This window comes from Callospermophilus lateralis, chromosome 9, assembly GCF_048772815.1.
Source record: "Callospermophilus lateralis isolate mCalLat2 chromosome 9, mCalLat2.hap1, whole genome shotgun sequence".
NCBI classification, from domain to species: Eukaryota; Metazoa; Chordata; class Mammalia; order Rodentia; family Sciuridae; genus Callospermophilus; species Callospermophilus lateralis.
The window spans coordinates 28,857,081-28,883,055 of record NC_135313.1 but is presented as its reverse complement, the minus strand read 5'-3'; the positions used below and the strand labels follow the sequence as shown (position 1 = coordinate 28,883,055).

At 36.0% G+C, this 25,975-nt stretch overlaps 1 protein-coding gene across 1 annotated transcript in view; it reads left to right on the top strand.

Annotated features, from left to right (window-relative positions):
• Adam23 (ADAM metallopeptidase domain 23) overlaps window positions 1–25,975 on the top strand; it is a 164,565-nt gene that overhangs the window by 111,174 nt on the left and 27,416 nt on the right. Inside the window, exons 14-21 of the mRNA XM_076866096.2 lie at window positions 622–670; window positions 2,781–2,880; window positions 6,217–6,288; window positions 6,877–6,966; window positions 8,246–8,326; window positions 22,273–22,323; window positions 22,996–23,059; window positions 24,598–24,703. Coding sequence (XP_076722211.1) covers window positions 622–670; window positions 2,781–2,880; window positions 6,217–6,288; window positions 6,877–6,966; window positions 8,246–8,326; window positions 22,273–22,323; window positions 22,996–23,059; window positions 24,598–24,703 — 613 coding nt within the window. The remainder of the gene's footprint in view (window positions 1–621; window positions 671–2,780; window positions 2,881–6,216; window positions 6,289–6,876; window positions 6,967–8,245; window positions 8,327–22,272; window positions 22,324–22,995; window positions 23,060–24,597; window positions 24,704–25,975) is intronic.

Below are 25,975 nucleotides of genomic sequence, written 5' to 3'. Positions count from 1 at the left end.
CTGTTCAGACTGATCTCTTCTGCCAGACCTTTTAGCACAGTGTTCCTCAAGTCTCTGACCAATCCTGGCTTTGACTCAAGCAAATCAAATTCCCTGCTCTAATCACCAGTGTGACTTTGTTAGAAGCACTTCAGTGCTAATTCATTGTGTTCATGGAGAGCATACAAGCGCACAATCTCTGTGAACCCCAGAATCAGTCTGATAGAGACATAATTCCCATTTTAGAAGTGGAAATGCTGAGACCCAAGAATGACTAAGTCACCTGCCTATGGGACCCTCTCATGTGGTGGAACTTACACTAGAACTCAGGCTTTCCAGTCTCTAGAGCCCTTCGGGTACTTCTCACTATACATTGGAACTAGGAACCTAATTGAATCGTCCAAGTTAGAAAAATAAAGAGGGGCATAGTTTGATTTCCTGCCAGGTGTTATCTTAGGCAGCAACCTGTGCTTCTGGAATGGATAAGGAAATATTGCTTAAGTGAAATGAATTTTGTCCTGAGACTACCTACCCATTCTCAATCTTTTGACATGGAATTGGTAATAAGGATTTATGTAGGCACTGTAATACAAATTAAAGATGTGACTTTGTTGTTTCCTTTTTCCTGTTCCATTGTACTAGAATGTGACTGCACAGAATCCTGGGGTGGCTGCATCATGGAGGAAACAGGGTAAGTTTTTACATATGCATTTGACATAGGCCTTTTGCTAAAATTGCTACATGTAATCAGAGACACACTGTCTCAGGTACTGGTCTTTTAGGCTAAGCAGTTAGTGTAAATTCAATTATTAATTCTCTGATATTTTAAAGTGGTCAGGACTAATTCACTTTATATTTTAATTTTTAATTTAAGTTTGGTGATAAAAGTAAAATGTATTAGCTGCTCTGCTTCTTATTAAGGAAGCACATTTCTATATGCTTCTAGGTTTAGGGGAGACATTAATTTTTTAGTACATTGGAATAAAAAATGGTACCTGATGCAGTCAATGAAAATCAATTTAGGCATCAGTTTACCTTTTAAGGAATTATAAATATATATGCTTACACTAGTAAAAATTGTACTACAATGAAGCTTTTTTTTTTTCTTCTCAGATTTACTGTGTCAAATAGATAATGTTCTAGTGGTAAATGTTTGAACATTCACTCACCTGTCCTCTCTTTTCTTTTAAGGATACTTTGGAAAGTAGAGCAGTTGCCCCATAGCTACTGTTGAGTCAATGAATCCAGGCCCGGAAATATGGCTTTTTCCCAGAGACCTGTGCCCCATGCCGGTCACTGCCCTGAGGCCTCCTAAGCTAGAGCCCACTCCTAGTAGAGGGGAGAGATTTCCTTATTTAAGCCCCTCTCCTACTTCTTTTGCTCATTCTGGACACCTGCCCAACACATTTGGCAGGACATGGTGTTCCTTCCAACTCTCTGAGTCTTATTACCAGAAGCCCCTACCCACCTGTGCAGGCCCCTTCTTTATTCTACCATACCCTTCCAGGAGTCCAATTCCTGGGCAGAGAGGTTTGCACAGTCAGCCCCCATCATCCCTGCAACTTTACAGCATATTCCTAGAAATGAAGTTTATATTCAAAGCTCATAGCTTCCATTGTTGCATTACTCTTGTTCCACAATTTAATAATTTAAAGGTATACAGGCATTTCTGAGGACTGTTGTAGGAAGGTAGCTCTATTTTTAATATTGGTTTTACAAGGAGATGTCTTTTTTATTTTTCAACTCCTAATTTCTAAATGAATTTTTGAATCGATTATTCATAGAATATAATAAAACTATTTAAGGCTAATATATTTTTTCTCAAGTATATTGTTTTTGTAAGATATCACTGTCAACGGTGACAGGTTTTATTTACTTCCATAAATAACTCTCATCTCTCATATACTATTGTATTACATCCTGGAATAAGTAGACTGTCACTCTCAAATCAATTTCTGAGAAATCAGTATGTATGCTTCACCTTAACCTTGATCATATAATGGCATATATATATATATACACACACAAACACACACACACACACACACACACACACACACATTACACATTAATATGCATTTAAAGCATATAATATTCCCTGTGTGCTGACATAGAGGTATTAATTTGATTAAGTAAATCACAGAGAGGCTCATTTTATATTCCTGTTAAATTTTTCCTATCACCCAATAATATTTGAAATTGAGAATGAGGAGCTGTTATTTATGGGAATTATCCTAATTCTGTTTTTCCTGTGTATATACACACTAAAAGCATATGCACGTAGGTGTATGGTCCAGCACATCTCTTTACAGTTCTCTGGTTTACGTGAGTCACTTTGTTGAAGGCTGAATTGTAGTCTTTAAAAAAAATCTGTCCTCCCAAATCCTTCCTCCAGAATTGAGTCTTATAGGCTTATGAGCTCCTTTTATTCAAGGCACAGTCAAAAGAATGCCTTTATTGAGACATAGCAAATAAAATGACCACACTTTATAATGCAGCCTAGATGAAAGGTTTTGTAGTGAACTTTTAAAAAAAACTGTTTCAAGCAAGGTCACAAGAGGCCTTGAAAGCTGAGGAGTTTGTGACCTTATCCCCAGTTCTGTGATTTTCTTTGTGTTTATATTTTTTACAAACTCACACAAACTTATTTTACAATTGGGACCATAAGTACCTTGTCAAAATTTGTGTAGATTCATCTGGATTCAGAATGAACATTTTGTTCTCATTTAGGGGTTTTGATTATCTTCTCTGATGACTGTTTTTGGTATATTATTTACATCACTGATGCATTATTTCCTCAGGGTATCCCATTCCCGAAAATTCTCAAAGTGCAGCATTTTGGAGTACAGAGACTTTTTACAGAGAGGAGGTGGAGCCTGTCTTTTCAATAGACCAACAAAGGTTAGTAACTTCAGAAGTGTAATTATCTCTCCAGTGTTTAACAATGGAACAGTGCCAGATAGCATATAATTGTCTTGGAAAGCAGGTTTCTTGTCAGTCAGATTAATGCTTAGTTACAAAAAGTCTTTATCATGTGGAAGATTGAATCCTGTTTGAATGAATAACCGAGCTATAAATCACTGCTCAGTTCTAGGTGCACCCCAAACCCTCTACAAAGCAAAACCCCTTCAACTTAATATCTTTGATATTTTCATGCACCTCTCTACTAAGAGACAGTGCATTAGACTAAGAAAGTAACCCATTTTTCATTGTTCTAGGTGTCCAACATCTTCCTCCTCTTTTTCATCTTTCTGTCTTTTTGCCTTTCTTCCCCTTTGCCGGCCTGCCTAACTCCAACCCCCTCTCTACTTCTCTGCTCTCCCAGGCAGGAAACATTACTAATATCAGCCAGCCAAAACATGATATTTCAGGTATTTATGGCTGCCATAAAGACCATAGATATCTATGCTCCATAGTCTCTTCACCCAGAGGAGGTCCACATTGTCCTGGCATTTCATCAGAACTTGTATCCAGTGTCAAAAAACCCTCATCCCTAAATCCTGAGTTCAAAAAACTGAAAATTTCTAAATGTGTTTTTTTTTATTAGAGAGAGAGAGAGAGGTAGAGAGAGGCAGAGAGAGAGAGAGAATTTTAATATTTATTTTTTAGTTATCGGCGGGCACAACATCTTTGTTTGTATGTGGTGCTGAGGATCCAACCCGGGCTGCACACATGCCAGGCGAGCGTGCTACCGCTTGAGCCACATCCCCAGCCCCTAAATGTGGTTTTTATGAGTTTGCAGAAAACACATTTAACAATACAACTACATTTAAAATCTGTATTTATCCCCCATAGTGTGAATACTTTGCAAGTCTTATTGCAGAAATGTTAATTTGTTTGATCGTAGGGTGTGTCCCAGGCCTCTTGGGACTGTTACATAGAACTTGGCCAATCATTATACTTTGATAAAATGCAGCAAAGCCAGAATTCTCAGACTTTCTCACTATAGAGCTTTTGGATAAGGATCTGCTTGGAAATAAAGTTCCTCAGCAGACAGAAAGATAGGATCAATGCTAATTATCAGATGGTATAGAAATTCTAACACAGCAAATTTCATATTTTCTTTAAAATACTAATTTATAAGTCAAATACAGTTCATTACTATAAAAATGTTTTTAATACTTTGCAAATGAGATCAGTGGAATCATGTGAGATTTTCTTTAAAAAAAAAAAATCAGTGCTAATGTGAGTAACTGATAGAGTAACTCTCCATACCCAAAATTAAGTGATACTGCTGGAGTCAGCGGATGGTAGCTCCATGTCTGATATCTGTATAAAATTTCAGTAAAGCTGTGGAAAACAGAAACTGAACTTTTAAAGTGACCTTACATCATTAATGTAGGCTGCCTATCTTTTATGGCATTGATCTTAGTGCACCAGAAACCTGAAAGCTTTGAAGTGTTTGAAATGGGTAAAATCGGTAATAAAGAAATGATGCAAGATGCTGGCATTTTTAAATTGCTGTATACGTGGCTGATTTTACCTAGCTTGCAGAGTACCAGCAAATTATAAGCATCATGCTTGAGGAAATAACACTCACTGATTTGGAAAGGATAAGGTTTCTTATATGTGCATTATAAGGATTCGTCATTGCTTTTCTCAAATTGCCCATGAGTGGGAAGACAATTATTGCAATAATTTGGAAACTGTATAAAAGTAACTATGTATACATCTTCAATTTTGAAAGTTAGTAAATAAAGAATTATTTCTCTTCTTAAGTTACAAATTACAACAATTTTTTAAAAAGCCCTGTGGATTGTAGTGGAATAGTTTATATGTATATATCAAATAACTAATTTTTTTGCAAGTGTTTTTAGTCAATGAGGGTATATATATGCATGAGTTATGTGTTGTTTTCATATTATTAATGCGCATATTTTGTGTGCTTTGGGAATCTTCTCATCTGCTGTATTTTTCTTCTGGTTTGAGGTAGTGACACATCTCAGGATGAAGAAAGAGCCCTAAGAAAGAAAGGACCAGAGGCCTAAAAGAAAGTGCTGATTGTATTCTCACTGGCCCATCCATTTTACATTTTATCCTAAGAGAGTGCTAACAGAGATTAGTACTGTTGATGTCACTCATTGAACTTTCCCCCAGTGGAGTCTCACCCAGCTAGGGTGGGAGCTTCCTTGCTTCCTATAATAGTTTGGCCTTCCTGGAAGTGGAAGGAAGGTCAGGTCTTTCATGGGTAGACTTGGTAGAAGGTGACCTTTCCTCAGGGTGTATACAGCTACTGGGGACAGAGTCTCTTTCTCTCTCTCTCACATCCAAGGTTCTGAGCATTTTGTGTTACAATGTGCTTCACCCAAGGTAATGATCATGCCCAGAGAAATCCTTCCCCAGGAAAGTGGGAAATAGGGCTGTTTCTCCTAAGCTATGTGCTGCCTCAACAGTTGGTCCCTAATAGCATTTATCTAGAAGCAAGTTCATGACACCAGTAGGATGGGTTATTCTAGAAATTTGATGGTTCTATCACTCCAGCTATGACTGAGATATTGAGATTTCTGTAGATTCATGCTTGTGTCTGCACATTCATCTAACATGTTTCAGACAGATGCAGGTTTCTTTTCAATGAGGAGGATAGGCTTGGGTTTCTTACAACATTGTTTTCTAAGTTTGTTTGCATTGACTTGATTTTATGTATCACGTTTGGCTGTGACTGAAGCATATTTATCTTTTTTTGACAATTTTTATGTCTTCTGATCTGCCTTGAGATAAGTCAGCAAATTAGATATCTGTGATTCTTATTAGCAATGCATTTCAGCTCCATTAGCAAATATGAAAAGTGATCTATCCCTCTTGACAGATTATTTCCTTAAAAAGTACTCTAATGCTAGAGGTCATCTCTCAAGCCCACTACCAGTGAAACCCCTTGGAGATTTCCCATCTTTCAAGTATGGTTTTAAAAGTGTTATTAGTAAGTGAATAGTGTTTCCCAACCAGAAATCCTATATAAGATGACTTAAGGGACTGGGATTGTGGCTCAGTGGTGGAGCACTTGCCTAGCATGTGTGGGCTCCTGGGTTCAATCCTCAGCATCACATAAAAATAAACAAAGTAAAGGTATTGTGACCAACTACAACTAAAAAATAATTTAAAAAAAGATGACTTAATAACAGGTCATAGAAGAATACCACATGATAGCTGGGTGTAGAGCTATGTATGTGGTCTGGTTGGTGTGTTGATTTTCTGTGATAAATTAAAATATTTTCCTTTTCTCTTCCTAATCTCTTTCAGCTATTTGAGCCCACAGAATGTGGAAATGGATACGTAGAAGCTGGGGAGGAATGTGACTGTGGTTTCCACGTGGTAGGTATAAGAGGGGACTCTATCATCAGTACAGCTCCTCCAGCACTAATAAGAACAGTGTTAGTGAGAGGTGTCTCTGCTGTTCATTGTCGCCCCACTGCCTTTCTTTCTGACCTCTCTGATCAATACTCCTTCCCAACTCAGACACGCTAGCATTAGTCATGTCCTTATGGGTCTTGTCTGAAAAGGACAAATGGATTGTTCTAATCAAATTCCCTACCTCTTTAAAAATCCATGACTCATATCAGGTTGGATAGCTTTTACCAAATCACAAAACATTTTTTTTCCATGCTCTTCATTGCTTTTGCCTTTGTAAAACTTAACTGGGTAGTAAGAATGTTAGTAGAGCTAACCAGGGGTGGGGCACTGCTTAACAATTAGATAATCTTTGAGAGAGAAGCCCTTTCATAGGAGATCAGGCTGTGCTAGGAAATGTGGCAGGAAGGAGACCATCATTGTTTAAAGTGATCTTTCTTTGCTAAAATATTTGCTTATAATTACACATGTTTGCTCACTTGGATTTTGCATAAGGCACATGTAGAGAGAATGTTAAGAGTGGCTTTACTCATTTAAGATGTTTTTCTCTAGGAATGCTATGGATTGTGCTGTAAGAAGTGCTCCCTGTCCAACGGGGCCCACTGCAGCGATGGGCCCTGCTGTAACAATACCTCATGCCTTGTGAGTTACCCAACAGCTTCGTCTTTCTTTTAATTGACAGATTAACCAAATATCTCAGTATGTGCATTGAGCATTTGTGTAGCTTGTCATAAATGTGTGCATGTTGGCTCAATAATTTTGTAGAATCAGTAATTCCATCCAACTTTGGTGGTTCACAACATTTACCTTTATTGTTACTCTGTATCCACTATCTTATCCTCCATCATCTCCTTAAGAAAATATACCTATGTAGCTTCCAAAATAAACATTGGGAGTTGCCCTACTAACACAGATGAGACTCAAACAAGTCATTGAATAGAAGAGGGACAATACTTGTTGTCTTTTTGATAATAGGACCTACTTATAACTTTTACTTCAAAACTTTCCCTAATTCATTTTAGACCTCAAGTATAAAAGGTAGTGTTCATATCTTTCCACTTGCTTTTTGAATCCTCTATGCAATCAGTAAAGCTAGATAAGAGCATAATTACATATGTTCATATATGTGTATGCACAATTTGTGTGTGGATATGTGTGGACACAGTCTTCTATTTATAGTGATCCACAGTTTTTGAAAAGTCATTTTCAATATTCCTTTTCCTAATATATGAGGCCTGTGATATTTCCTGTAAATATAAAATTGCATAGTTTTACTGATTTTTATCAATACAGAGGGATGTTCTATGGTACTACATTCTAGAAGATTCTAGCTTAGTTTAAACTTGCTTCATGCCCCCTACCAGATTATAAATTACTTAAAGCTAACGAGTTTTTTTTCATGTTGTACTCATCCTTTCCCATATAAACAAAATGTTTTGTACATCATAGGCAATCACTAGCATCACTGAAGGTAATTTATGTAGATTCATTGTAATTTTATTGTATATATTTAGTTAAGGTAAGATTAACATTCAAGCTAAATATAAATTAAATAAATTAGTGCAGGTTGGAAATGTATATCAATCCTTTAGAGAGATCTTAAATGTTTATATTACAGTGTTTTGCTCCTCTGTCTCAAGACAAATCAGTGTTTCTTCTTTACATAATTTCCATTACATTGCTTTCCTAAAATAATATTTGGAGACAGTTCGATTGAAGCCTGAATACTTAATGCTTTGGCTGATGACTCATTTTCAGTGTAGACAGTCTCGTCTGGCCTTGTATCATCCTGTAGTTATTGTATTAATTCATCAAAAGGAACTGGTGGTGGTTGGTTACAAGAAGATTATTGGTGAATTTAAGAGTAACTTTTTCAAAGATTAATTAGTACTAGCTCCTAATATTGGGTTTTGATTTACAGTTTCAGCCACGAGGTTATGAGTGTCGGGATGCTGTGAACGGGTGTGATATCACTGAATATTGTACTGGAGACTCTGGCCAGGTATGGCAGACTGAGTTTTCAGTAATACATTGTACAATGTGCATATTAAAACTTTTCATGTTGTGTGGCTCAAGCGGTAGCGCGCTCGCCTGGCATGCGTTCGGCCTGGGTTCGATCCTCAGCACCACATACAAACAAAGATGTTGTGTCTGCCAATAAGTAAATATTAAAATTAAAAAAAAAATTTCCATGTAGATTACATGTGTGAACATGTTTTCTTTCTTGTTTTATGTTTTGGCATGTTATGTTTTCTGGTTATTTTTAACTCTTCATCAGACTTTTATTTTAGGAAAGTTGGGCATGTTATTTTTAGACCTATACTTTTTTTTTCCTTCCAAATTTCCCCTTCATAGGCTTTTTAAAAAAATTTATACCCTACTAGTTGATTTTTTCCCCTGGCCCTCACATCTTAAACAGTACATTAATGGGGCACTAATATACTGTTTCAAATATTTTATTGCTATAAACTCTGTCTTTTAACAACTTTTGGATGGGAACCCACTGTAGAAAACTAAGGACAAGTAGCACTGTCCTGAAGTGGACTGGGTGTGGAAGTTTGCCTTCCTTAGTCTCTTGATGCCTCCACCCCACTTCTTAACCTTGGCTTCAAGGCTTTTACATTTTAGCATGATTTTCTTTTTTTTCCCCTACTTTTTTTTAATTGATGCATTATGGTTGTACATAATGATGAGATCTGCTGCTATACATCCGTACATGCAATGCACACAATCTAACAATCCAGTTTGACCAATGTCACTCCCCAGCACTTCCTGCTTCCCTCCGCACCTCCCATCCCTTGATCCCTTTCCCTCCGCACCTCCCATCCCTTGATCCCTTTCCTCTATTGATCTCTCTTTTTTAGGAGAAGCCTTTGAGTTTTGATATGATTTTCTCTCCACTAAGTGATTATAACATTGTAATTAATGTTGCCTTCTAGAATTCCCTCTTTATATACTTTTTAAATGTTTTTGATTATGATAAGTCTTTGTTATTCAAATAAACATTTGTTGAATTATGTGTCCCGTAATGCTGTAAATACCAGGACATGGGAGGTTCTTGTGGAACCTACCTTTTGCCGGTATAAAAAGGCAAATAAGTAAATAAACATGTTAGATTGCATAAAGAAACTCCTGTGGAAAAAAAGGATGGCGTGGGGGCGTTAGCCAGGGTGATCAGCTGTGTTTTCCTGGGGAAAGATAAGGAAAGATACACATAAGAAGGAACTAGTTTGTGAACAGTAAATGAAGAAGCTTGGCTTCTGCCAGAAATGGAAGAAAAGCAAGGAGAGTAGAAAAGATTCAACAAAATGTCAGGAATCAGGTCAGGTAGAAACTTGCAGCCATGGTAAGAAGTTTGGATTTCATCATACCTTCATTTTAATTCTGATAACCCTTCAAAAACATTTTCCTATGCTTTGCACAGTTATTATAATTATTATTTTCTTGTAGATTTATCTGTTGATTTATATCCAGTGATGGATATTTAGATTTTGGAAGTTTTTTTTTTAATTATTTTATTAGCGTGGTAGTGAATATCTTTGTGCATTTTAAACAGTGTTTCTTGATTGAGGTTAACTCCTTAGCATAAGTTCCCATCAGTAGGATTACCTTTTATAAGGTATTGTAGCTTCCAAGGTGCTCCCAACAGATAGAATACAGTTGGAGGCCAAAATATCACATTTTAAGTTCAAAAGAGCAGGTTGAAGGCCATAGCTCAATGTGAGGGCTAAATGAGTCTCTTCATAAATCTTGGTTCTCTAACAGGGTACTGATAAAATCAGGTCCATTATGACCTCTCCCAGCAGGGGTAGGTCTGTCATGGAGAAGTAGTAGAGAATGCATGATTTATGTGGGCAGGCTTGCTTCTAAGAGAAGAATGACAGAACAGAGCTAGAATATGCCTAGTCTTCCCAAACTTATCTGCCAATCACTCCACTTCCATGTGGTAGAAGTGAATCAAGGAGCGGAACAGCTGGAGTTACACTGAGTGAGCTCTGTTCACTGGAAGAAAACACAAGGAGAGAAAGAAATATACATAACCATTTTTAAAGGTCTGTATATGTATTATCTAAGGCTTAATTCAAAGGGACCCTTTCAATGATATGGTATAGGGAAGTATATTCAGGCTGTGTATATGTGTGTGTGTGTGTGTGTGTGTGTGTGTGTGTGTGTGTGTGTGTGTGGAGAGAGAGAGAGAGATTGATTTTCATGTATATCTGTTTCTTATATTTAAATATACAAAATAAATATATAAACAGGTTTCTTTGCAGTTTTTCTATAACATAATGACAGAGTATGAGAACTGTGTTCTCCTTTTCTTGACAAATGTACTGACAAGCCTGATAAACTATTTCACTGAATTATATTGTTAGTTTTGTAGAATAATATTATTTTTATAACCACCATAGATGGTTTTAGTTCTTTGTATTCAGTCTTTTTGGAAGTATAGTTTTCTCATTCCAATTTTTAACTCCTGATTTGCCATGAATTTACTGAATATAAGGCTTTTATAATAGGGCCTCTTTGTTCAACCTGATAGTCTAATGTCTAAGGAAAACATTTTTTCCTTTTCACTACATTGGCATAAGTTAAAAATTTTACAGTTAAATTAATTTCTCATTGGCATATTAGAATAGAATATTTTCTTATTATTATCATATACAACATGATCAGAATGTTTTCCAAATGGACAATTGGAGTAGGAGTTAAAGTCTCTCAAAATTTTTCTTTTCTTCTTTCAGAGATAGTAAACTTTGAATCTAATTGAGACTGATAATTTTTAAGAAAATAGAATCTCTGCAATCTCTGTAAATCAGTATCTATAGGCATTTTTTATTTGCTATTTTTAGTTATACATGACGCTGAGTATATTTTGACATATTTTATACAAACATGAAGTATCTTATTTTAATTAGGATCCTGTCACCTGCAACCTGTGTGGGGATGGAATAAGTAACCCTCTGAGGTGTGGGCTGGCTGGAAATAAAGAGTCTGAAAAAGTAATATCAAGAAATAAAGCATGGGGCTGAGGTTGTGGCTCAGGGGTAGAGCGCTTGCTTCACACGAGCGAGGCCCTGGGTTCGATCCTCAGCACCACATAAAAATAAATAAATAAAACAAAGGTATTTGTCTAACTACAACTAAAAAATAAATTTAAAAAAAAGAAAGAAAGAAAGCAAAGATTCAGGAAAATATTTGAAGAAGAGGCTTGATGGGTAGAAGAGACCTGATGGGTCTGATCCTAACAATGGGAAAAGCTCAGGAATGCTATATTTATAGTGAAACACACCAAAGGGATTCAGTGAGGAGCTTCTTCAGGAAAACAGGATAAGGATGGGGAAAACAAGTTGTTTGGGGCTTAGCAGGTTATGCCCATCTCCAGGTGGCTGTGTTTGAACCTAGTGCTGTGAGCTGAGGCAGGGAACCAGCATGATCTGGGCTTTCTTAGACCAGGGAATTTCACCCAGGAGTTTTCCCCAAAGTAGCCTCCCTACCTTATGATGATTCAAACAAGTCCATAATTTATACACAACTTCCAAAATTTCCCCCTTATTTATTTTTTAAATGCAAGCAGTGTGCACTTTCTTGGAATTCCTGGATCTTTGTTCTGAGAGGAGGACAAACTATTATCATGACACAAAAAAGAATTAGTAGCAAACATATCATTTCAATAATATGCCATGCAGAATGCTTCAACATATTTCCAGGAGTAAAGCCATTTAATTCATGAAGTATTTGTGTAGCTGGAGATGCAGGGACCATGAGATCACTTTTGCTTTTCTGAATATTCTGGATGTGATGATGTAACTTCATAAGGTCCAAGTTATTATTATTGCTATGCCAAATGCCCACTAGATGATTTTTGACCTTTTCCCAATCCCACTGGGAAGCATTATTTTGTCTGCAGCATTGCAAACATATTTATAGCTTGCATGATGGCTAAGCCTTTGTTCAAATTTGAGAGTAGAAAGTTTATTTCCTATATTTATGACAGTAGCTTTCAAAGCATTTAATTTAGTCTCAATCTTTTCATCAGTATTTACCTAATTCCTCCCAAGAATTATGAGGCTGAAAGCTCACCTGTGTCTGGTTAGCTGAGCATGTATCCGTTGTAAAACTTGAATCCCGGCATAAGCATATCATGGCCCTGAAATGTTAGCTGGGAGTAAGGCAAAGGAGGGTTGATGAAGAATCAGAGTTCCTTTCCCTCTATTATACCTAGTGATGCAATTAGTCAGATTACACCTTTTACAAGTTACATGACATTTATCATCTTTTTTCTTTACTCTTACATTTCTAGTAATTAAAGCGTAGGAGATTGGATAGGCTTACAGGCCATAGCAGAAGCCCTCCTTCCAGTTCCTGCCTTTAGAGCCATCTGTATAATGGAGAAAATCTGAGGCTGTTATTAAATGTCACAGATCTTTTTGCATGTCACCTTCATTGAAAGTTAGAATATTACCAACGAATACTCCAGGGGTCATGGCATCCAGATGTAGCTGCCTCTTATCAATTCTTGGAGACCAATCCAAAATCTGTCCACCATTTCTAGAAACTTTATGTTGCATTGTCAAGGCATCTGTGCATTCCAACCATTTAGGGAAGGTGCCAAATTCTATTGCAGAACTATTAGGGCAGCAACGTACTGGTGGATGTTCTCTGGGAATAATTGGCCTGTTATGGGAAAGTCCTATACTAATCCTATGATCTTAAGTACCAAGGGCCAGTATGATTGGTTGATCCAAGGTCCCTTATTTGATGTCTTTTACTCAAAAGTTATTTTAAACAGCCAGCATATTTATCATGAGACTAACATATAGGTGGATTCTCACTGTAGCCAATATGATTAAATCCAGTGGCATGAATAGGTGTAATGTGTTTGTCTGTGAAACTTCCCATTATATGAATATCATTAGTAAATACTGGGATGGATTCTTCAGTCCACACAGCTGGATGTCCTAAATGTGGATCCGGGAAATGGGTCCAATAAGTTTCTCCGTGGACTCCACTTACCTGACAGCTCAATAGAGCCAGCATAGCCACAAACATGAGATTGGAGTCTTAATACCTCCTTGTTGTGGAACCATCTGCTCAGCCTCAAGTGTCAGATCCTTCAGTTGTCTCCATGATGACAGGTTGGGTTTTCTGGAAATATACAAGCATAGCTTCTACCCTATATTATTACTGAATCTTGTTTATTGTATTGCTGCATGTGTTGCTCAGAAGCAGTGAGAATTTTAATATCATAATTTTAAAAATTGTTTTAAAGATTTTGTGAGATTTAGTGGGCTTATGTGGGGGCTCTGCCCTCCCCCCTTTTTTAAATTGTAGGAAAAGGTTGATATAAGCTGGAACATCATTAGCCTTAAATTGTAGAGAATGGCCCAGCACTGTACAAGTATTTAAACAGTACAAAGTGACTTAATAAATATTTTTATTTGGCCAGGAAAATTAGCAGAAGTTACCTGTTAGGCATGTGAGGATTGCAAAGTCAATGTTATTGAGCTAAAGAGGGCACCACAGTAAAAGAAGACCTAGTTTTTACCAATAGACTATGATATTTTTCTATTAATGGGCTGAGCAACAAAATTATGAAATGGGGTCAGTATAGATACTGAAAGCCAGTTTTATGACCTTATTATCTTAAATTAACTTAAGTTATATTAGAATTTTTGCTTGTGTAAGGTATTAACAGATAATAGTTGTAAAGTTTGTAAGGAAAATACAATATGAAACTAACAAGAGTAAAAACATATTTAATTTTTATAATAGTTTGAACCTTTACTTATTTATATATAGTATTTTTTGTTTATTTTAGGAATATAATAATTTTTATAACAAAAATCTATCTTTTGAACTTAATTTTAAATGAACTTGAATAATTATTTTAATCTTGAATGAGATAAGAGGCAGTCTTAAATGAGGTGGCCTCTTGGCAAATCTTAGGTGAGGTGCTTTAATTTGAAACTAATCTTAGTTTCTTACTTGAATATTATTTTATAAAACTTTTATATAACATTATATATATAATTTTTGAATTAATATGAATTGGTTAACATAATGTAACATGAAACATACAAGTTAAGAGAGCTTTTAACCACCTCTTGAGGGAAAGTAGCAAAAGTTTTATATCTCATATTGTTAACCTTTAAATAAGTCAGGCTCTCTTTATTGTCCTTTAGAAATATAGTTAAGTTTACTTCTCAGTGTAGAGAGTAACATAAAATTCTATAACTTTTGTTTATTCAATTACAGAATATTAAATGACATAACTAAATTTCCAACTAAATTTTTATATTTGTATAAGTTTGTAAGAGACCACTTGTAGAAAGCTTTAGTTTGGAGAGCATCAGCTTAGTAAAATCTTGTAAAGACTTGTTTATTTGGGAAATTAAAATTTATTTAGTAGATGTAGAAATCAATAACAGTATCACAATTACACTGGTTTTTTTATATTAAACAAATTAAGCTTTTAAAGAAAAATTTTGAAATCTGGAATGTAATGTGATACTTTAAAACAACAGTTATTGTTTTACCAATATTGTACAGATCTTAATTCCTTTAAAACTAGTTTTTCTAAATAATAAAACTCAACAGACATAAGAAATTATTTTATTTGAATGAGAGTCGATTAATGTTTTAAGTGTTTCTTTCTTCTCTCATTCTTTATTTAGAAGGCCCAATTAACAAGGGTCTGTGTGAAGAACTTATCTGTACTTGTAAATAGGTCTTATGTCAGAAACAGCACAAAGCCAAGCTTTTCTTTTTAAAAGAGTAAAACATTTTAAGTAACCTTAGTTAATTGTGTTAATTATATATAATCAATTTAATTACATGTAAAATTTTTGAAATGTATTTTTAAAAAATTTATTTTTTATAGTTGTACATAGACAGCATGGCTTTATTTTATTTATTTTTATGTGGTACTAAGGATCGAACCCAGTGCCTCACACATGTTAGGCAAGCACTCTGCCACTGAGCTACAGCCCTAGCCCTTGAAATATATTTTGTACAAATTTTATTTTAATTTGCTTAGACATTTACAGCCTTTTACTTTACCAGGTGAAAAATGTCTCAGACCCTTATAAATAAATCACATCTGACAGAAAAGAAGCTTAAGTCCCAGCAACTCCATTCTCAGAACATGGAGAACAAAGGAATTATAGACCTTTTTTATATTAACCAAATTACAAACACATCTAACATTTAAATACATTTTAGTTAAGAATGCTTGATGTTTCTATATTTAGTAGATGATATTTTAGCATTGTTTGTAAATTAATAAGTATCTCCTTAAATAAAGACTTATATAATTAATCCCATTTATCTTAAATTTAACTTATTCTTAACTGTAAAAGCCAAGACATCAAACAAATGTAGATAACAGTGCTAATCATCTCTTTCCTGTTGAAGAAAATTGTTAGAAGCAAATGGATATAAAATTTAAATATTAGAGGAATTAGCAACTTTATTAATTATCTGACCAGCTGGAAAAACCTGTGTTAATAATTTTAAAGACATCTTTATTTTCATCTGTGTACCCAATTTAAATTGAACCTTTTTAAAATCGCATGAATGAAAGGTATTTGGATCCATTTTTAAAAAATTTTAATTAATGAATGCTCTTTCACCTATATGCCAATTTTGGTACCCTGTGAATAATATATAGACAGGCAACAATAAAAACACTATAGACGAAGAATCAAAACAAGAAACAAAGATTCATAACTTTTATAAGTGAGGCTCCACAGGTAGGAAACGAGACTACAGATTTTTATCAAAGCTTTTATTAGATTTGACCTGTTAGAAATTAAGATATTAGAGCCAATCAGACTTTTATATGCTTTAATTATAAGGCAGGCCTGTGTGGATGGAAATAGCAGGTCTAAAATATGATAATCATGAGGACATTGAAATAAAATAAAATATTTCAGATTGTTGGCTTATTGTCCTGATGATTGCTAGATTCACCCCAAGCATCAATTCCTCCTGGAACTGGCCTTTGAACAAAAAGTGAAAAAAACCTGCATGGCTAAATAAAACTGATTAGAAAAAATACATGAATTTAGAAACATCCAAAGAATGCAAAAGCCTGTAAAAAAAATCCTTGTTTTAAAGGAAAAGAAAACGTGTACGTTTAGGATCTTTTCATATTTCCTCTCCCGGTGCTGTAGAATTAGAAAAAGAGGTTGTTAACAAAGAAGTGTGGTCAAATCAGAAACAGTTTGAGTTTTAAGGTAAACTTTTTTGATGTTGTTGTTGTAAATCCCGTAGGATCACAGTGGCAGCACAGACATAGTTTTGGTTTGTTTTTACAACTAGGCAGCAGCCTGCAGTTTGTGGCCAAATCACTGTTAAAATATCTCCTTCTGGAGTTTTTATCTCCTAGAAGGTTGAAAAGTTCTTCGAAAAAGCATTGCCAGAGTTTCGGCTATTTTCTTCACTTCCTGTTTCTGCTCTCATATGCAAAGACTGAGAAGGGAGAGGGTAGAGAAAAATGCAGGAGGCTGAAGATTCTCCCTTAGTTTTTTGTATTCTTTAAAACCAGAAATTGAGTCAGAAACCAAACATTTTCCATATTGCAAGGTGGATAAAGACAATTTTTAAACCACAAGATAAATGCTCCCACAGGAATTTTATCCGGTCTCTGGGCTGGAGAACTAACACATAGCTGTTTACCAAATTTCTTCCTTTCCTGGGCTGCACTCTCTGTAGGCAAAATAGCTTCAGAAGCCAGGAAGTCTGGTAGCCTCTGACAGCACTCTTTTGTTGTTGTTGTTCTAATTAGTTATAGATGGCAGTAGAATGCATTTTGGCACATTGTACACAAATGGAGCATAACTTCTCATTCCTCTGGCTATACATGGTGCAGAATAACTCCAGTAGTGTAATCATACATGTATATAGGGTAATAATATCTGTCTTATTTTACCATCCTTCCCATCCCCACAGACCCACCCCTCCCCTCACTTCCCTCTACACAAAGTTCCTTCATTCTTCCCTACCCCGCCCCTCCCCGGTCCCACTATGGATCAGCATCCACTTATCAGAGAAAATATTCAGCTTATTTCACTTAGCATGATGTTCTCTAGTTCCATCCACTTACCTGCAAGTGCCATAATTTCATTCATCTTTAAGGCTGAGTAATATTCCATTGTAGATATATTCCACATTTTTTAAATCCATTTATCTCTTGAAGGGCATCTAGGTTGGTCCCATAGTTTAGTTATTGTGAATTGAGCTGCTACAAACATTGATGTGGCTGTGTCACTGTAGTATGCTGTTTTTAAATCCTTTGAGTATAGACCGAGGAGTGGGATAGCTGGGTCAAATGGTTGTTCCATTCCAAGTTCCTTTCCAAAGTGGATGCACCAATTTGCAGTCTCACCAGCAATGGATGAGTGTATCTTTTTTCCAACATCCTCACCAACACTTATTATTGCTTATATTCTTGATAATTGCCATTCTGACTGGAGTGAGATGAAATCTTAGAGTAGTTTTGATTTGCATTTCTTTAATTGCTAGAGATGATGAACATTTTTTCATATGTTTGTTCATCGATTGTATTTCTTGTTTTGTTCAGCTCCTTAGCCCATTTATTGACTGAGTTATTTGATTTTCTGGTGTTAAGTTTTTTTAGTTCTTTATTTATATATCCTGGAGATTAGTGCTCTCTCTGATGTGTATAAGGCAAAAATTTGCTCCCAAAATGTAAGCCCTCTCTTCACCTCATTGCTTGCTTTTTTTTTCTTATTTATTTTTTATTTGTAATTGGACACAATACCTTTATTTTATTTATTTACTTACATATGGTGCTGAGGATTGAACCCAGGGCCTCACACATGTTGGGCGCGTGCTCTACCGCTGAGCCACATCCCCAGCCCCTGATTGTTTCTTTTGCTGAGAAGAAGATTTTTAGTTTGAATCCATCACATTTATTGATTCTTGATATTACTTCTTGTGCTTTAGGAATCTTGTTAAGGAAGTCAGGTCCTAAGCCAACTTGATGAAGATTTGGGCCTATTTTTTCTTCTAGTAGGTACAGGGTTTCTGTTATAGTGTCTTTGAGTTGATTTTGAGCAGGGTGAGAGAGGTTTAATTTCATTTGCTACATATAGATTTCCAGATTTCCCATCACCATTTGTTGAATAGGCAGGCTATCTTTTCTCTAATGTATGTTTTTGACACCTTTGTCTAGTATGAGATAACCATATTTATGTGGATCTGTGTCTTCTATTTTGTACCATTGATCTACAAGTCTATTTTGGTACTAATACCTTGCCTTTTTTGTTACTATTGCTCTGTAGCATGTATCGTTTAAAATCTGGTATTATGATGCCTCTTGTTTCACTCCTCTTGCTGAGGATTGCTTTGGCCATTCTGGGTCTCTTATTTTTCCAAATGAGATCATGATTGCTTTTTCTAGTTCTATGAAGAATGTCCTTGGGATTTTAATAGGATGGCATTAAATCTGTGTAACAGTGTTGGTAGTCTGGCCATTTTGACTATATTAATTCTGCCTATCCAAGAGCGTGGGAGATCGTTCCATCTTCTAAAGTCTTCTTCAATTTCTTTCTTTAGTGTTCTATATTTTTCATTGTAGAGGTCTTTTACCTCTTTTGTTAGATTGATTTCCAAGTATTTTATTTTATTTTCGAGGCTATTGTGAATGGGGTGGTTTTCCTAATTTCTCTTGCAGTGTATTAATCACTTATACATAGAAATGCATTTGATTTATGGATATTGATTTTTATATGCTGCTACTTTGCTGACTTCACTTATTAGTTCTAGAAGTTTTCTGGTGCAATTTTTTGGATCTTCTAAATATAGAATCGTGTCATTGGCAAATAGTGATAGTTTGAGTTCTTTTCTTCCACGCTCTCTCTCTTTAAATCGACTAGCTACACTTTTCTATGAGGGAGGGCCTGACACCCACCTGACACTTTTTCCATCTGAATTCCTCTCAAGGGTCCCTGTTCCAGGTGCCAACTGTCATCCACTACCTGAATAGGGATGGAATAAGTAACCCTCTGAGGTACAGGGCCTCCTGGAAATAAAAAAAAAAGTATGAAAAAAATAGTATCAAGAAATAAAGCCAAAGATGCAAGAAAATATTTGGAGCTGGGGCCTGACTGGTGAGGACCTGATGGTTCTGATCCTAACAAAGGGAAAAGCCCGCAAATGCTTTATTTATAGTGAAATACACAAAGGGATTCAGTGAGGAGCTTCTTTGGGAAAACAGGATAAGAATGGGGAAAACAAGTCATCTGGGGCTTGGCAGGTTACGCCCATCTCCAGGTAGCCCCATTTGAACCTAGGGTTGTGAGTTGAGGCAGGGTGCCAGGAGGGACTGGGCTTTCTTGAACTGGGGAACTTTACCCAAGAATTCCCAGGAAAATAACCTCCCTGCCTTATGATGGCTCAAGAAAACCCATAATTTATGCATGGCTTCCAACAGGATCCTAGTGTTGTGGATGGGCATGATGTGGAGATTCACTGTGGTGTATTCCTTCATGTCCACAGGAAAGTCATGTTAGATTTAGTTCACAGTCTTTCATATTCCTATTTCCCCTTCTTTCCCTTCATTCCCCTTTGTCAAATCTGCTGAACTTCTATTCAGTTGACTGCTGTCCTTAGCATCCACATATCATTTGACCTTTGGTTTTTTGGGATTGGCTTATTTTACTTACCATGATAGTCTCCAGATTTCTCCATTTACTGGCAAATGCCATAAAGCCATTCTTTTTATGGCTGAATAATATTTCATTATGTGTATCATTACTTTATCTCTTTTGCCTCATGTTTTTGCTTAATTTGATACCAGGTCAGAGTATCTCTGAGTGACTTTTTAAATTCACAGTTTATGACAGAATAAATACCGGTACAACTGAGAGAAATCTTTGGTTAATAAAATACTAGATGATATAATAAAGATATTTAATAATTTGGGAAATGCTTTTGTTGGTACTAGGAAAGAGGTCATCTAACTGGGGAGTATAGTATATTTTAAACACATTTGAATACTGTTGTACTGTTGAAGATTGCCTTGTGCAACCCTGCCTATACAGCATTAAACCAGGGCAAAGTGACATTTAGTGATGGAACCCATACTCTTCTTAGTGAGAGAGGTACCAGAGTTGTGATTCTTCTGTTTTAAATATCCCTAGAAAATGTAAGAAGCCCCATAATTTCCTTCTTAAACATTTCAGTGATAAGCAACTGGATTTTATTGGCCTAAACTAAAAGCAAATTGTTTAGAAATCTTCTCACATGAGGCTATGGCAGTTTGTAATAAGGTTTGTACTAAAGACTTTTTTCTTTAGTAAAGAAAAGAATTTTCCTTCTTTTTTAAAAATATTTTTATTTGTTATTGATGGACCTTTATTATCTATTTTTTTTATATGTGGTGCTGAGAATCGAACCCAGTGCCTCACGCATGCTAGGCAAGTGCTCTACCTCTGAGCCACAACCCCAGCCCAGAATTTTTCTTCTTGAAAATTATAACAGTGAAGCATGGCAAATTAATTTTAGGCCCTCATGTGCCTATTCTAGTAGCAACATTTTTTTTCCCACTTCTGTTTACCATGGTTGCATTAGTTTTAGGGTAAGTGAATAATTAATGATGGTTGATTGATGAAATAATGATTGTGTTCAGAGTGAGTTTAGATAGATGAAAGAGGCCTCAGGGATCCCTGCTTTTGTGCAGTTGGCTCAGGATTCCAGGTTTTAGTGCCAATAGTTGCATCCTTTAAATACTTACAAACAGGTTGAACGAAAAGCTGTGGTGAATGAAGCTTGCATTTCAGTCAGTTATTCTTTAGAACAATCTAGAACTAAAGTATTTTAGCTCAAAGTATTCCTCAGTACTGCTCCTTACGCATGATAAATTAATTCTATTATCCTTCTGAGATAAACCTGATAAACAGCTTGGTAAAGTGCAGAATAGAATAACTTAATTGTGTCTGTATGAGTCATCCATTTATTTTTCACAGTCAGTCGATAATAATTAAACACCTACAATATGTCTGATATGGTTCTGAGTGCCAGGAAGGTAGCAGGGTACAAAACCTGCATTGATCTCACATGGATCTCTCCTTATTTTTGTTAGGAACAAAAATAATGAATGCAGAAGTATAAAATGTATGAACCGTCAATTGGTGCTAAGTGCTATGGATAGGAGACAGTGGAGAATGGGGAGTGGAGAATGCCAGCATGGGAGGGAGATGGGCTTTAAAGAGCATGGCAAAGCCTCTTTGAAATTATCATACTTAGGTCTTTGACTTTTCAGCTCTCTTAAATGCATGCAAAATTTAAGTTCACTTATTCAGAATAACTTTTGGGGGAAAAAAAGGATACCTTAAAGAATGGTTTGATAAATGGGCCTGTAAGATGCAATAGCCTCGACATCACAGATTGTTCTAGTAAAGAGTTTGTGGCTTGAGAGGTCAGAAGGATCCTGGTGATGCTGCATTTATATTGTGTTGAAAAGCAGAGTATTTCTTCTGTTTCAGTAATGCAGCCTAAAGGTGAGCGTCATGGTGTCACATGCAGATTTGACATTTTCATGGAGCTGAGCAAGGTCTTGCAAATTAGTTCCCAAGTGTGTCCACTCCTACATAACAAGCTGATTCATTTCCTTCACTGTCCATTTTAATTCCTTCTACTTTTATCTCCATAGGCAAGTGAATATATTATTCTAGTCCACCTCACGGTAAACAGAGAAGCTTATAAAAAAAACAGCCACTTTGTGGGCCTTATTTATTTATTTTACCACGAATAGAATTAATTTGGATAACCTACTTGAGGAGTTGCATGTGTTTTTCTAAATGTTCCTAATTAGATATTCACCAGGTTTTTGCTTTTTTGCATTTTTAAATATTGAGCACAGTGTTTGAAATAAGGTGATTAGCATGCGAGACTTTAACTAAAAAGCCGATATTTTTTCAGTGCCCGCCAAATCTTCATAAGCAAGATGGATATGCCTGCAATCAAAATCAGGTATACTGGTCTATAAATTTTAAATATAATTTTAAAAGAATTAGCTTGAAAGGTTTTTGTTTTGTTGATGAATGTAATTTTGAAAGGAAATTATTCAAGAAAATTATTGCAATGAGGTTCTAATTCAGAGTTGCTTCACCTCATACCAAATATTAAATATACTTAACTCTGGTGACAAATTGTCCAAATTGAGGGAACAGAAAACAACAACAACATAATGGCTGAGGAATCAGAAATCTAATTTTTTAAGTCGTGACCATTTTTAAATAATTTAAATCTATCCATTATGGGAAAAATGACTTACAGTGCTTTTGAAACCATTTTATAACTATAACCATGTACATGCTGGAGAAGCTAAATATCATTTTGTATGATACAAAAATACTGCCAATTTTTGTTTTCCATAAAATTTAAATTTTTAGGCAATTAATTTGGATTTTAAAATACTGTACTATGAGATCTGTTTCAAGTTTAAAATTTTAACTGTGTGTGGGATTCTCTTAAGATATCTGTGATTCTTATTAGTCACTATGAAAATATTAGGGTATGAAATAGGAAAAAAAATTTAAAAAACCTTACCTAACTGAACCTGAGAGAGACCTTGTCATCGGAATTTGGGGTAAAATGAAACTGGCTGTGTGTGCTTCACAATATTTGCGCTCATGTCCCCAGGGCCGCTGCTACAATGGCGAGTGCAAGACCAGAGACAACCAGTGTCAGTACATCTGGGGAACAAGTAGGTCACATCTTCCTGCCTGGTGGTCATACACACAGTTTTCTTTTAATATTGTTCTTCTCTGCCACGTGTGCTGACAGAGATGCACGGTTTGGAGTGATGTTTAAAAAGAAAGGAATCTAGAAAAGGGTGAGAATAAAGAGATTTTTGTGAATCTCAGTCACAAAAACGATAGAGGGGTTGAAGTGTGGCTTAGAGTGTGAGACAGGCCCTAGATTCAATCCCCACCTCAAATAGTACAACAAGATACATAATACAAACTATGTAGAAAACAACTACACAAATTGAGGTCTTGTCTCAGAACCCAGTGGTGTCATTCAGTGATTGTGGCTGTCAGAGAAGAATATTGCATCTGCTTGCAAAGACGATTTGAGTGCAGAGGTCAGAGTCACTGTCCTGGCACTTGCATGGTTTACTTTGTACCTTGGCTCCAACATGTATCCACACCACCCCCGAACCCGCAAGTTAGCTTTCTGTTTTTTACCCCAGAAGAGTGTCAGCCTTGATTTTTTAAAATTTGTGTCACTCACTATCTCAGTTCCAGTGAAGAAACGCAGGTATTTCTGAAGAGCAGATAGGCACACGGTCCTGTCTCAGCACATTTCTCAAATGTTCATACACATATTCTCTTGATGACATTTGCAGCGCCTCTCCCATGAGCTTCAGTTCATGAGAGACAGACAGGAAGCTCAAGAAATGGGTCTTCCTTGCTGACTGTCATTGGCCAAAAGAAAAGAAAGGACACAAAAGCAAAGCAGAACCAGAACCCCTGGCATGAGTGATTTCAGTTATTACCAAATATCATTTATCTGAGATTTGTGTTCAGTGTTTCAGTTTTCATAGAGGAAAGATAATAGACACTTATCATCTTTTCAAAGATTGAAATATCAAAACCCAACTACCAGTACAAAATCTCAATGGGCTGACTTTATAATTAATCTCCCAATATTAATATAGAACAGAATTAAGAATGTATGTTAGATTTCCACATGTCATTTCACTAATTCCTATTGATGATCCTTCCCACTACCTACCCTTAAACTCACCAATGAGAAATTTGTTTCTCACATTAAACAAATTGTATTAGGACCTTTTTTTTTTTTTTTTCCCCAGAACTAGGGATTGAATCTCATGGTATTCTACTACTGAGCTACATCTCCAACCCCTTTTTATATTTAAAAAAAATTGAGTCAGCATTTTGCTTAATTGCCTAAGCTGGCCTTGAACGAACGTATAGTTCTCCCTTCTCAACCTCCCAATTATCTGGGATGACAGGCATGTGCCACTGTGCCTGGCATGTGTTGGAGCTTTTTTGAATAAACCCGAAAGAATCATTGCTAAATCTTCAGGAATTTGTTAGCTTAAAATCAGTACTGGAATATTTATACCACAGAAATTGGCAGATGCTGCAAATCAAGGTTTTTCCTTCTTTTTCTGGAGAACCAGTTGTTAAACATTTAGTGATGCACTATTGGTTATGATTAACAAAAAAAAAAAAGAACTAAAATTAATTTTCTTCCCTTGCCAATCTCCAACAGAAGCTGCAGGATCTGACAAGTTCTGTTATGAAAAGCTGAACACAGAAGGCACGGAGAAGGGAAACTGCGGCAAGGATGGAGACCGGTGGATCCAGTGCAGCAAACAGTGAGTGCTCAGCTTTGGAGCATAATGACTGCACTTGGAGGTCCTGATGCAAATGCAGAATGAAAACAAGACAAATGTTACTCGCTTTTTTTTAATATTTGTTTTTTAGTTTTAGGTGGACATAATATCTTTATTTTTATGTGGTGCTGAGGATTGAACCCAGTGCCTCATGCATGCTAGGCAAGCACTGTACCACTGAGGCACAACCCCAGCCCATGTTACTCATTTTTATAAATGTCTGGCTACTCAAAAATTGAAGCATGCATTTGAAAAATTCATTGGTGTATCTGGTGTCAAATGATAATAGGCAAAACTGATACTATGCAACAGACTTACAGCCTTTTGATAAAACTCAGAAAATCCTCATATGCTGTATTTCTGTATTTTACCTGATTCTTGTTTTGAAGTGATACTTTGCCAAAATATTACAAATGAATATCAGGTTTTAATTTCCTACTTTAGCTAGAATGTTTGACCTATGAATGTGCTATTTGCTATTATACACAGAGTTGAAGAGGTAAATTATATAGACTATATTTTGGAGTCTATTCAAAGTATACTAATAATATATTTTTAGTCATTTCACATGTGCATCACCTTTTGATTTAATTAGCCATTAAATATCTATATCAGATATCAGAGGTTTTTCCCTTCTAAAAAGCATCTGGTTAGCACATATTAGAGGCATCCTTACTCAGGAAGGGAGAGGCTTTTAGAGTACATTGATTATATTTCCCTTGGGTTTGTTGACGAAAGTTAGAATTGTGATTCAATAGTTTATTCAGGTTAATCCAGTGATCCAAGTCAGTTGACTTAGCTATAAGTCAAAACTCCTCTATTTCTTTCCCCTAACAGTGAGGATTTTTCTCTTAATTTTTGGTAACAGGGATTGAACTCAGGACACTTGACCACTGAGCCACCCCCCAGCCCTATTTTGTATTTTTTTTAGAGACAGGGTCTCACTGAGTTGCTTAGCACCTCACTTTTGCTGAGGTTTGCTTTGAACTTGTGATCTTCCTGCCTCAGCTTTCTGATCCACTGGGATTACAGGTGTCTGCCACCATAGCTGCTCTCCCCAGTTTTGAAGTAGAGCAAGGGAAGTTCTGTTTCTCCTGCTAATCTATGCTATACTTCATGAAAGTTTGCAATTTCCAATAGTGTTTGATAGTGAATGAGGCCTTACCAGGCAATGAGTCTTTGGCTATCATTTCTTTAAAATTAAACCAAAATGACAGGGAACAGTTTCCCAACTGATGATTACAAGTGAGGTAT